This window comes from Pipistrellus hanaki (genome assembly GCF_964339955.1).
Source record: "Pipistrellus hanaki genome assembly, chromosome: 8".
NCBI classification, from domain to species: Eukaryota; Metazoa; Chordata; class Mammalia; order Chiroptera; family Vespertilionidae; genus Pipistrellus; species Pipistrellus hanaki.
In genome coordinates, this window is record NC_140510.1 from 67,228,633 (window position 1) to 67,240,923 (window position 12,291).

Below are 12,291 nucleotides of genomic sequence, written 5' to 3' on the forward strand. Positions count from 1 at the left end.
GCGGGACCCAGCCAAACTCACCTGCCACCTCCGCCGGGAGAGGAACAGCTTTAGGTGATCCGTGCTCACCTCTGCGCCCTTGGCCTGTGTCTGCAAACCCGGGAAAGAGGGACTTAGAGAAAGTTATCTGTCAACCCAGACCCTCAAGGTTTGGCAGAAGGGGACAATGGACCAAACAGCACTGAGTCTGGGTCCTGGGGGTCCCCTTCCCCTTGGATCTGTCACAACAACTCCAACAGCCAAGGTGCCCACATGTGGACACATTTCCTGAACCTAAGAGGAGAGGCCAAAACTTGGTGGCTTCTGGGGTGGGCTTCAGAGCTTACACCAGGGCTCAAGGCCCTGTCCTAGTACAGTGGCTGCCTGGGAGGCCTGTGCTTAGGCCCCTGGACTTGGCCCTACTGCCCAGCTCACCACCCATACCCACATGGAGCTAGCGGGCCGTTATCTGGAGCCTTGGTGAGCCAGGCCATGACAGAAGTCTCCCTCAGCGACCCACCCAGGCCATCCTCTTTGGGGCTCATTTCTGATCTGGGAGACAAGGCTGGTTCTCCAAGGACAGATGCCAGAATTACCTCAGCCTTCAGTTGACCCAGCACAATTCTCAATGGATGGTTTATTTAGTTGCTCTTTCTGGGTCATTTGCTGAATCTCACCCCCCCCCCCCCCCCAACTTGGCGCCATGCCTTGCAGTGCTGGGGTTTGAAGATGAATGAGAACTCTGCCCACACAGAGCTCAAAGCCAAGAGGCTGGGCCACATACCAACCACACTGTGGGACCAGTGCAGGACAGAGGTGGACACATGGTTGATTTCAAGAGCCAGAAAAAACCCTGATGAGGACCCCCCGGATGGGAAGTTCAGATCTGTGAATTGGAATCTATGAGACCCCAACTCAAACCTCTGTTTCCTTATGGACAAAATGGGAGTTATATCTTCCTTTACAGAGCTATTTGAGGCGGATAGATCATAAATATACAAACACCTATCATGTAACTGCACACAGTAGGTACTCAATAAATGAGGCTGTTCACATGCTTGCTCTCTTCCACCTCTTCTACCATAACTGTGCAGTACTAGACTCACTTTGAACCAAGGATGTTCTAGGGTCTCCTCTGCAGTAGGCCTCCTGTAAGGAAATGAGGATTAAGAAAGGATTCATCATTCATTAATTCAGTCAGTCAATAAATGTTTGGGAAAATGGGGCCTCTAAGGACTTGGAGAATTGGCTGTCTAAGGGCAGAGGCATGGGCAGCAGGAGGGTGGCCTGAGGGGCCTCTGCAGGTCAGGGCTCCTCGGGGCCTGGTACTCACAGCCGGTCCTGCACCAGCACTTTGATGAGGAAGCCCCGGGCCTCCCTGCTCAGGCTCAGGAACGTGTTCTCCTCAAAGGCCACATTGTAGTTCCGGATGTTCATCAGTGTTGTCCGATCGTTTTCCCCAACAAACGGGGAGATTCCCGTCAGACTGCGGGGGGAGAGAGCTGAGTGAGAGGTAGCCAGGGCCCTAGGGCTAAGCAAGAGATGCCAGGATGCCAGTGGGGCCAGGGGGCCAGGGAGAGGTGGAGGCCTCAGGGCTGTGGGTCAGACAGAGGCTGGGTGAATCTGGACAGAGTCTTTCAGACTCTTGCCTGTCCTGCTCCCGCCACTATTCCAGATAGGCGGCCACCAGGTCCCTGCCCTGGGCCTGTGCTTAGAGGACCTGTTCTGTGCCTCCTCCAGGCATGGCCTATCCTTGAGGTAAGGAGTCTGTGCTCATGGGGATATGCCTCCCTGAGCCCAAGCCTACTCCTTCCAGTCCCTGCTGGACAGTCAGGATCTTGCAGCCCCTGCCTAAATGGACTGAACCTGCTCTGGCCTCTCCACCCAGCTTGTGTGCCCACCCCTAATGGAGGAGCATGGCGGTGGCAGACAGACACAGGCTGGGACGTCCACATTCCTGCATATGCGGCCCCTTGCTGTGCAGGAAGCAGCAGGGGATGTGGAAAAGAAGGGGTGGGCTGCACACTCCCAACTGCTTGCTAGTCCCAGACTCTATACATGTTGGGGGGGGCGGGTGCTAAGAGACCACTGGAGGCTGGGGTTCTGAGGGCAGAGAGGTCCTTACCAGAGGAAGGCAACAACGCCCACGGGCCTGTGGGGGGAAAAGAGAGGGTTGGTGAGAGGCAGCCCACCTCCCAACAGAAGCAAGCCGTTCTCGCCTACCAAGAATCTAGCCAGAAGCACCCTCCCTGTGAACACTGTTTGGACAACTGGATAATGCAAGGATGCCTCCTCCAGGGAAGACTCTACACTCAAAGGTCCAGACATCCCTGGAGGAGTGAAGGGTCATGGCAGGGCCAGCCCAGGAAGCCATGAAAAGTCTGGGAACCAAGGGATGGTGCCTGCCTCACTGGAGGGGTGAAGGTGGTGGTGGTGGGGGGTGGCAAGGTGGCTGCAGACAGGGTGGCTGACCACCCAAGGGAGATAAGGAACCAAGGATGGACAGACCAGAGGCCTTGAGTGCCTGGGTCATCCCCGATTGATGAGGGTAGATAGCTATGTGCCCTGATTGATGAGGGGTAGGTAGCTATGTGGGCAAGGGACCCGTGAGCAATGCCACCCATCGACTCTCAGAGAAGGAACCTGGGCTCAGTAAAGCTCCTCTCTGACACTGAACACCTCCCCAGAACTGAGGGCAGCTGCCCTGGCCCATCCCAGCCGCTCCGGATGCCAATGTTACCAGATGTCAGTGACTCCGGATACGGGGGTCTGGTTGACAATCTCGGGCGCCACGAACTCAGGAGTGCCGTACTGGCAGTACTGGGGCTCCCCCGGAGTCACCTCCTGGGCGTTCCCAAAGTCACAGATCCGCACCTGCTCTTCACCCTCTGCGCCGTCCCACACCAGCAGGTTCTCGGGCTGCAGGACACAGGGCAAGGTGCGGGAGCTGAGTGAAAAGGGGAGGACACCCCGCTGCCTGGCTCCCACGGGGCCACCTGCTCCCCGCCCCCACCTGCACCTCACCTTGACATCCAGGTGCAGCACGTGGTTCTGGTGCAGATAGCATATTCCCTCGAGCACCTGTAGCATGTAGGCCCGGATCTGTGGAAACAGGTGACCCAGAGTCCATGGGGAAAGGGTGGGGCATCATGTTTGGTCACCACCAGAGTTGTGGCAAGAAGTCAGGTGTAGGTGGCCTTCAGATGGCTGGTGGAGGGGACTGGAACATAGGTTGGGTCGCTGAGACCCAGGGCCTCCATGTACAGCTACACAGTTAGGCACACCGCAATTACAGAAGGAAGTTGCTTACATGATAATAAATAGAATTGTGCAGTGCACAACTTGCATGCCCCCGTGCCAGGACAGAGTGAGGCTGCATGGAATCCAGGTGGAGCTCGTGCTGGGAGGAGGGTCTGAGGAATGTTGACGGGAGGAAGACTGGGAAACACAGTAGGGATAGGGTGGGTCTGCTGAGATTTGCAAGTCCCTGGGTGGGGGTCTGGTCTGACGCAGGAAAAGGACTCTGCTGCCCGCCTGCCATGCTCTCCAGGACCACCCCTGGCCTATTCATGGGCACAGATGGCACGTCCAGGACCCACCCCTCAGCTCTCAGAGTTCAGGTGGGTGAGCGCTAGTGCCCAACCTGACCCCTGCCACCCACTGCCCTCACCTCAGACTCACACACGGTGGGCTTCCTAGCCATTCGCTCCAGCAGCTCCTCCGTGCAGCTGTGTCCTGGGTCAAGGAGAACAGTGACCAACGCCAACTGCCCAGCCCTCCCTGGGCAGTGCCCCCACCCCCAGAGCTCAAGCCAGAGCCCCGCTCAGTGCAGGCTTCTCCTTTCCCTTAAAGCACTTCTGGTGCCGGTTAGCCACCGTGTCCTCACTCTTCCGCCTGTCAGATGGGACAACCCTACTTGTTCTCTCACTTGCTGTGGGATCTCAGGCAAGTCACCTAACCTCTCTGAGCCTGCACTCCCTCAGGAGTAAAATGAGGGTAACACCTTCTCCTGCCCACCCTGTGAGGTATTTGTAAGGATCAAGTGGGAGCAGAATTTTGTTGACTGTAGATGGGACTTCTTGACTATTTAGAGTAGGGGTGTCGAACTCAATCAGAGAAGGGGCCAAAATCTAAAATCCAGCCTAAATCGCGGGCCGAATGGTTTACTGAACAGTCATAAACTGACAATGTCATAAACTGACAGCGGAGTGCAGTGATGACAGCGCGGTGCGGGCCACATTGCAAGGCCTGGCGGGATGGATCTGGCCCGCGGGCCTTGTGTTTGACACATGTGATTTAGAGAATGGCCTAGAACACATGTGTCAAACACAAGGCCCGCGGGCCAGATCCAGCCCGCCAGGCCTTGCAATGTGGCCCGCACCGCGCTGTCATCACTGCACTCCGCTGTCAGTTTATGACATTGTCAGTTTATGACTGTTCAGTAAACCATTCGGCCCGCGATTTAGGCTGGATTTTAGATTTTGGCCCCTTCTCTGATTGAGTTCGACACCCCTAGCCTAGAAGGTCCATGACACACAATAACCGGCCATTTTGCCGAGGTCTGGGTTCTAACAGTGCAGCCTGGTGTGAAGCACGTGGTTACCCTGCTTGTGAGAGTGACAAGCCAACCACCCAGCATCCTTGCCATGGTGTGCCTTTGTTTAACAAACTCTCTTACAAAGCTAAAAGCCATTCTTTATGGTAACGGCCTCCTAATAAAGCCAAGGATTGATGCTCATCTGAAATGGGGTCACTTTCAATGTTCAGATGTGCTATACTGCATTTCATGATCAAAATCCCATGCCTTTTCCTAGCTGTGTGACTTCTAGTGAGTTAACCTCTCCATACCTCAGTTCCATCGTCTGTAAAATGGGGATAATAAAACTCCACGAGGTAAGTAGATACACATGAAGATTAAATAAATAAAACTCTCAGACCACTGTGAGGCACACATTAAGTCCTATGTACGTTTAAGCTAAAAGGGGGAAGGGGGCAGAAAATGTTGGTTTTTAAAGACTTCCCCTCTATGAAGTATTTATAAGATGCCTTCAGAACCCCCAACTGTCAATGGGCTCGTTTTGTAAAGGTAGCCTGCCCCTCCCAAGTGTCAATGGGGCCACTTGGTTAAGTGTGAAACACGTTACTGATTGGTTGTTACAAGGACCGGTCATCCAGGCCAGGTCTCCCCTCGACCCCCAGCCTGTGCCAGGATACAGCTCGGTGACAATGACCAGCCCCCGGCGCCTCTCAAAGGCCTCGTGGAAGTAGAGGACGCAGTCGTGCTGGAGCCGGGCTAGGAGCCGAGCCTCCCGCCATGCGGAGGCCTTTGGCTTGGCCTGGCTGGGGATGAACTTGGCTGCAAACTCCAGGCCAGAGCTCCGCTCCACCACACGCCGCAGGTAGGAGAAGGCACCCCTGGGGGATGGCAGACGGAGAGGATGGGATGCAGGCATCGCTGCAACACGGACTCTCCACACCTCCCGGCCACAGACCCAGCCTCTCTTGGCCCCCGGACACCACACCCCACACCTCGCCCGCACCTGCCGATCTCCTGGTGGATGTCATAAAAGTCGCTGAGTCTCTTTCCCCGCTGTTCCTCGTCTTCCCGGGCCCCGTCTACCTCCATAGCTGTCTGAGCTGTGGAAAGAGAGGCCTGGTGTTAGATGGGGAGGGCAGGAGAGGAAGGAGGGCAGAGACTGAGACAGGCAGGGTAGATGGAGAAGACAGAAGAGGAGCAAGAAGGTCAGAAGCCCGGGTGGGGTGCCGGGGCTGGAAGATGTGGGAGCCAAGGGGTGCACGGCCAGATGAGTGACTCCTGGACAGGGGCTCATGTGGCTGCCCAGGGGTGAGCACTCTGCCCTGAGGTCCAGCCCACCTGAACGCACAGCCAGCTCTGCCTTGCAGAAGACTTCTCCAGCCAGGTTCCGGGCCGTGCAGGTGTAGACCCCTCCGTCCTGGGCGCCCGTGCTGAGCACCACCAGGGAGCACTCATTCTCCTCGTACACGAAGCTCACGTGGCTGCTCTCGGTCAGCAGCACCTCATCCTGCAGAGTTGGCCGTCACGTCCAGCCTGGGCCTGGCCTCACCTCCGCCTGGGACCCAGCTTTACCTCCATGCCAGAGACCCAGTCTCACCCCTACCTCAGGGCCAAGAACCCCTTCTATCCCGATTAGTTCCCCAGTTCCTCACACGCCCACCAGCATCACTCAGCACCTCTGGGTCCCACTTCCTTCTAAAACGTACCGTCCTCCTAAGGCTGCCTGGACCCCTCCCACACTCCCAGGAAACCCCTCCTCCTTCCTCCCAGGCTCCAGGCCAGCCCCAGGCTGGGCCTCCCCTGAGGCCACCGCGTCACCCTCTGACCTTGTACCACATGATGTCCGGCAGTGGCTTCCCCTCAACCACCACAGCGAAGCGAGCCGTTTCCCCAGCCCCCACCTCCACATCCTCCATGATGGACTCAAACCGAGGGGCCTCTGGAACACAGGAGGTGGGAGTGGAAAAGGGAGGGGACAGAATGTTGGGGTCACATGGGCCTGCCTCCTCAGCTCCTCTCCCCAGCACCTCACCCACGGGACCGACCGCTCTCCCTGTAAATCCATACGCCATGTCCCCCAAATCTCAGAAAACCTAAACCAGAACGGGCAGGCTTGCTTTGTTTGATCCTCAGTGTTCATCTGCCAGCTTTGAAATGAGATTTTCACACACAAAAGAAATCTGGATTTCCTGTCTCTCTTGACAAATCAGGGCTGGCCATCCTGAGCTTCTTCCTTCCCTGCATTAACGGGCATGGCGTGGAGTGGCTCAACACTGCCCCCTGTTGGGCGATCGCCCTCTGCACAGTCCCATTGAGGGCTTCTCAGACTTCATTGTTCTGAGCTCCGCAGTCCGCTGAGCCTGTGACCCTGAATCAAGTTCACGATGGCATTGCCTCTGCCTTGAAGCTTCCTCTCTGAATCTTGTTTAAGTGCTTACGGGGCCCTCTGCCATCTTGGAGATGGGAAGAGCAAACTGGAGCCGAATCTCAGCTTAGCCCTCTCACATGTGACTGTGGTTTTATTCTCTACACATATCATGCGACCGTGTTATTTCCTTATAGAGTGGCTTCTAATTCTCGTGATGGAATTAAATACATATCCCAGTGTGCTTTGCAGAGGAGCCTGTAACTTCCTGGTGCCTCTTCCTGAGCATGGCTGAGGAGCTACGCTGTAAGGAGGGTGGAGCGGTCAGGCCCAGGGGAAGAGCAGGGCCCACCACCACAGCACACTGCCTGGTTTTATATAGGTAAAAGAGAAGGGCATCCTGGGAGTGGGGCGGATGTGGAGGAAAGAGGAGGACAGGGGCCATTCCTCTTGCCCTGTCCGTGGGGGGAGGGGGGACCCACAGTGGGAGAGAATGTAGATCCAAGCCCCAGGCCTGTTGTAGCCCTGGTTGGCTGGAACTCAGTATCCGTGTCACTGTCGCAGCCAGGCCAGGCTGAGGGCTGGGTGGCCAGGGTCTCTCCCTATATCTGGAAAGAAAGATGAGCCCTGCAGATGGTACTATCAAGGAGCAAAGCGGAGGTTGAGGAGAAATTGACAGGGGTTGGGGTGGGGGAAACTGGGCAAGGAAAAGACAGGTAAAAGGGAGATCTGGAGCCCCAATGATCTGGGGCCTCACCCCAACCACCGTCCACAGGGGGGCAGTGGGGTTTCCCCATCTTCTCACACTCGCTCCCACCACTTCTCTTCACTTTAAAGGTGCTCTCCCTCCCCTCTAGGAACCTGGCTTCTAGTGGGAGGGGAGGATGTGGGGGTGAGAGGGTAGGCTCTATGAAGGTCAAAGCACTAGGTGCATCAAATGAACTTGAACAATTTCTTAAAAGCAGCAGAAGACGAACATTTACCCACGACAAGCTTGCCTGTGCTAACTAAGATGTCACTTTCTTTGCATTTGGTTGGAATTGTATCTACTCAGCAGGTAACACTCTTTAGCTGGCGCTGGTCCGAAATCCTGAGTGGCAGTTACATATGTCTAGAGTTAATTAACAAACTGGAACACAAGGCAATTACTGCTTAATGCATGCTGGGGGTTGAGGGACATCTTTGATGGAGAAATTACAAAAAAAAAAGGCCTCATAGCAAAGACTGGGAGGCCCTGTGCAACAAGCTGAGCAAAGGGCAGCCAGGATCCGGGAGCTGAGCGTCTCGCGATAGGATGCTCTCCCTTGGGTTTTTTTTGTTTTTTTTTTTTTTTTTAATTGATTTTGTCTCCCTATGCTTGTTACACTTGAGGTAATATTTCCTGCTGTGTTTAACACAGGAACTCGGAGCACCCTCTGGCTTTGGAATTGGGTGTCAGAACTTGAATCCTAATTCCCGGTCTTACTAGGTTGTGTGACTTTGAGCCTATTACTTAACACACTCTCTGAGCCTCGGTTTCCCCATCTGTAAAATAGGGATAGCAACCAACCCGCCACCCCCATCTCACAGGGTGGATGTAAATATCAAGTGAGGAGTTACACGTGAGATACTTAGCACTAAGCCTGACACATACTAGGTGCTCAATAAATATCTTATTAGTGGTAGTACTATTAGAGGTAGTTGTTTTGGTATTAGTATGGCCATTAGATGGGCAGGCTGAGAGGGAAGATCTAGGACTGGCCAATGGGTGTGCGCACCTGGGGGTTGGAGGAGAGGGCGCTGGGCCTCAGAGGGAGGAGAGGGAAGGGGGTCTGCTACCACCTACCTGCCTGTTCCAGCGTGACCGAACAGGCCTGCGTGCCGTGACGGTTGCGGGCAGTGCAGGTGATGGGCCCCATGTCCCGGCGGCTAACCCGGCAGATGCGAAGACAGTACTGGTCGTCATCGGGCTGACTCAACTCGTACACTCCTGCCCGCGCCTCTAGGAGGGCCCCTCGGCAGCTGAGGGACACAGGAGAGGGAGATCACCCAGGATCAGCCACAGGAGGTCAGGCTAGGATGGCCGGAACTGGGCCGCCGCTTGTGGGAATGGGGCATGGGAGGCGGGCCCCACCTCCTCCAGACGACCTGGGCCTCCACGTGGTTGAAGGTGACGGTGACACTGGCCGGCTGTCCCTCCACCACATACACGATGTCTGGCTTGTCCAGCACAGCGGGCGCCTCCTCCAGGGGCGGGCCTGGGGGGAGGAGATCCTTAGGACCCACTGCTCCTCTAACCCTCCCCACCGCCCTGTGAGCTCCATTTTTACAGATGAGGAAGCTGAGGCTCGGAGAGGGCTAGCACTTTGTCTAGGAGCCGCAGAACTGGGACTGCACGCCCAGCTTGTCTGACTCCAGAGCCTCAGCCTCGCCCACTGTGAGTGCTGCTTTCAGGAGAAGGAAGCACTTTGATGGTCAAGGTAGCATCCAGCCACACTGTTCCTGTCAGAGCTCTAATGTCCAGACCAGCCCTTGAGCTCCCGCTGTGGGGGACCCAGTTCCTGGCCCAAAAGTGCCCACCCCCACTCATATGCACACCCAGGCTCACCTCGCTCCAGCAGCTGCACAGGCTCAGAAGGGGGCGATGGTTTGCTGCTGCTCTTGATGGTGGCACTGAGGACCCGGAAAATGTGCTGAACCCCCTTACGCAGCCCTGTGGCTGACCATCCAGGCTCCCGCAGGCCAGTGGCCAGCGCTGTCCACTGGTCTGAGCCCAACACCTGGTGCTGCACGGTATAGGTCAGGGCATCCGGGTCTGAGGAGGAGGCAGCTGTTAGAGACGGGCATGGCTGGGGCATCCCCCACCCCACCACCACTCAGTTCTTCAGGACCCAGGAACTCGTCATTAGTCTGCTCTGAGATCCTGCCTCAGTGGCTCTTGTTGCTTCTAACTGCTCTCCATCTGCTCTTGCCCAACCACTGGCCTAGCCAAGCTAAGAGCCAACAAAGTGTCAGGCATGGGGTCCAGTTACAGGCATGGAGGGAGCTTGCCTTGTATTCCCAATTCCTTGTTACTATCTGAGGTGGGGAAACTGAGGCAGAGAGTAGGAAGAGGTCACGGACAGGAAAGAATAGCATATTCCCGGGAGCACGACCCACACACCCAATCCCTCTGAGAAAGAGACAGGAATATGGTGGCTCCCTTTGTCCCCTCCTGACCCAGAGCTCCATCCACCATGCAAAGGAGGCACTCAAGGCTGCTCCTAGCCGTGCTCCCAGCACTCTGTCCGCTCCCCACCCCATATGCTTCCCTCAGCCTTGCCCTCCCCTCCTTGCTCCCTTGCCCGAGCCTGCCCTGCCCACGCCCTTATCCCCCTTCACTCAGCCCTGTGTGGCTCTGACCCACCGATAGCCATGTCCAGACTCCTGGGGGGGTTCCATGTGAGGGTGATCATCCTCCCAGTCACAGCCACCACCTGTGGGGCACCATCTGGGGGGCCTGGAACCACATCTGAAAGCCAAAGGTCAAACATCCGCTGGGGCCGTTAGGTCCCAGTGGCTCCACAGGATCACCTCAGGGGAGTGGGCTGGGGGCAGGGCCAAGGCCAGGTAGCTCCCCAGGGGATTGAAGGAAGAGAGCAGGTGCAAAAGGCCCCTTTCACCAGCCCCCTGGGTAGGCCAGAGGCTAGGCTGTGCATGTAGCTCGCCGGGAGGGTGCCTGTCTCACCTGTGACATAGAGGTGGGCATAGCAGGCAGCTTTGCCCAGCTTGTTGGCGATGACACTCTTGTAAACACCAGCATGCTGAGGTCCCACGGCGGGGAACACCAGTCGATGGACATCCCTGTCTGGGGGGGCAGGGAGGGACAGTGACACTGGGCCTGAACCAGGAGAATACTTTGAGGGGTGTGCCCATGCCACCCTAGACCTGGCCCTTCACCCCCACCCACTCAGGGAGGAGAGGAGAGAGAAAAGGCAGACAAGCAAGAAGTGTGTCCATCGCGTGGCAAACCCTAGGTCCACACTGCCAAGTCTACACTGGCAGCCGTGGTCCCTCTGGTCTGTCCCTCCACACTCCAGGCCCCGCAGCTTCTCAAGTCCCTCCCGCACCACCTACCAATGGCTAACTGTCCCCTTCTTCGCACCTCCCGGGAGGGTGTCACACCTTGGTGTCAAAGTTCTATCAAGGCTTTGTTCCTGGGGCCCTTCCCATGGCCACTGGTGGTCCCAGGGCCAGCACAGAGGCCCTGAGAGGGCCCCGCCAGTGCAGCCCACACTCCACCTACAGCACCGCGTGTTGCATCTCAACCTGGAAACTGTAAAAGCACCTCCTGCACAGGCACCTACTGACAGCAGCCAAAGCACTCAGACTGAGCTCCCACCTGGACACAACCCCTGCTAGTCCTCCACCACCTGACCCTGACAAGCCAGCAGGTCCCTGAACAAGCCATAGGGGCTCCTTCTTCAGGTCTTTGCTCACAAAATCCCTCCCTTCTGGAACATTCTTCTCTTACTAAGGCCTCCTTCTCCATCAAGACATAGTTCAACTGAGTGCCAGCCTGGGAAACCTCCTGTGCTGTGACTGGGGGCCCCACTCTGCACCCCCATCCTTTCTCCTCTCCCCGGGACCTCCAGCAGAACCCACTACCTTGCATGCAGTGAGTACCAAATATATATATTATATTATAAACTCCAATAAGAGTGTTCTGCTATGCCAGCTATTTGACATACATTTTCTACCCCATAATCCTTTCAACAACCCTGCAAAATTATCCTCATTTTGCCAATGAGGTCAGAGACATTAATGGACTTGTCCAAGGTCACACAGCTAATAAATGATGGAGCAATGGCTTGAACTTGGTTCCCTCTGAATTCAAAGCTCTGTCCCTACACCGTGTTCCCGGAACGATGATAAGGGAGCTGTCTCCAGCAGGGACAGGAAGAGGAAGAGGCCTACACTATCCTCATTCATATAAGGGCTATCCTCAAATACCCCTCCCTCCTCTTAGTGGTTATCTCTCATGGAACAGTCACCCATTTATCTCTCCTGAGACTATTTATAAAGGAAGAGAAACCAAGGGCCGCCACTGACCCCAGATACAAACAGAAGAGACGCCAGCTCAGATCCTGAGACAGACACCCACTCAGGGCCTCAAGCAGATGGAGAGATAGGAAGCCTGTGGGCTGAGCCGCCAACTGCCGTGGCAGGGGGCGGGGGTGGGAGGGCAGAGGGGAAGGACCTCAGTGGTGGCACTGGAAATGGGCACGGCCAACAGGGAGCATCCTGGTTAGGAGGAGGGAGCCAGAGTCAGATGGTCCTTGCCTGCCTTTGAGCAAGTCCTTGACCCTCCTTAAGCCCCAGTTTCCGCATCTTTAAACAGGAGTAATAGTACCTGCCTCATAGGCCTGTGGTGAGACCGTCCGTGCCAGGC

At 56.2% G+C, this 12,291-nt stretch overlaps 1 protein-coding gene across 8 annotated transcripts in view; it reads right to left on the reverse strand.

Moving 5' to 3' along the window:
* Nucleotides 1-12,291, reverse strand: part of SPEG (striated muscle enriched protein kinase) — a 56,621-nt gene that overhangs the window by 11,059 nt on the left and 33,271 nt on the right. For all 8 annotated transcript variants that reach the window (XM_084893088.1, XM_084893087.1, XM_084893090.1 and 5 more), the window contains 16 exons: nucleotides 10,588-10,707; nucleotides 10,267-10,371; nucleotides 9,469-9,675; nucleotides 8,995-9,118; nucleotides 8,707-8,882; nucleotides 6,343-6,455; nucleotides 5,855-6,023; nucleotides 5,520-5,616; nucleotides 5,194-5,394; nucleotides 3,650-3,707; nucleotides 3,004-3,081; nucleotides 2,720-2,898; nucleotides 2,105-2,131; nucleotides 1,313-1,465; nucleotides 1,086-1,128; nucleotides 22-90 (listed from right to left, as the gene is read on the reverse strand). In XM_084893088.1, coding sequence (XP_084749214.1) covers nucleotides 22-90; nucleotides 1,086-1,128; nucleotides 1,313-1,465; nucleotides 2,105-2,131; nucleotides 2,720-2,898; nucleotides 3,004-3,081; nucleotides 3,650-3,707; nucleotides 5,194-5,394; nucleotides 5,520-5,616; nucleotides 5,855-6,023; nucleotides 6,343-6,455; nucleotides 8,707-8,882; nucleotides 8,995-9,118; nucleotides 9,469-9,675; nucleotides 10,267-10,371; nucleotides 10,588-10,707 — 1,919 coding nt within the window. The remainder of the gene's footprint in view (nucleotides 1-21; nucleotides 91-1,085; nucleotides 1,129-1,312; nucleotides 1,466-2,104; nucleotides 2,132-2,719; nucleotides 2,899-3,003; nucleotides 3,082-3,649; nucleotides 3,708-5,193; nucleotides 5,395-5,519; nucleotides 5,617-5,854; nucleotides 6,024-6,342; nucleotides 6,456-8,706; nucleotides 8,883-8,994; nucleotides 9,119-9,468; nucleotides 9,676-10,266; nucleotides 10,372-10,587; nucleotides 10,708-12,291) is intronic.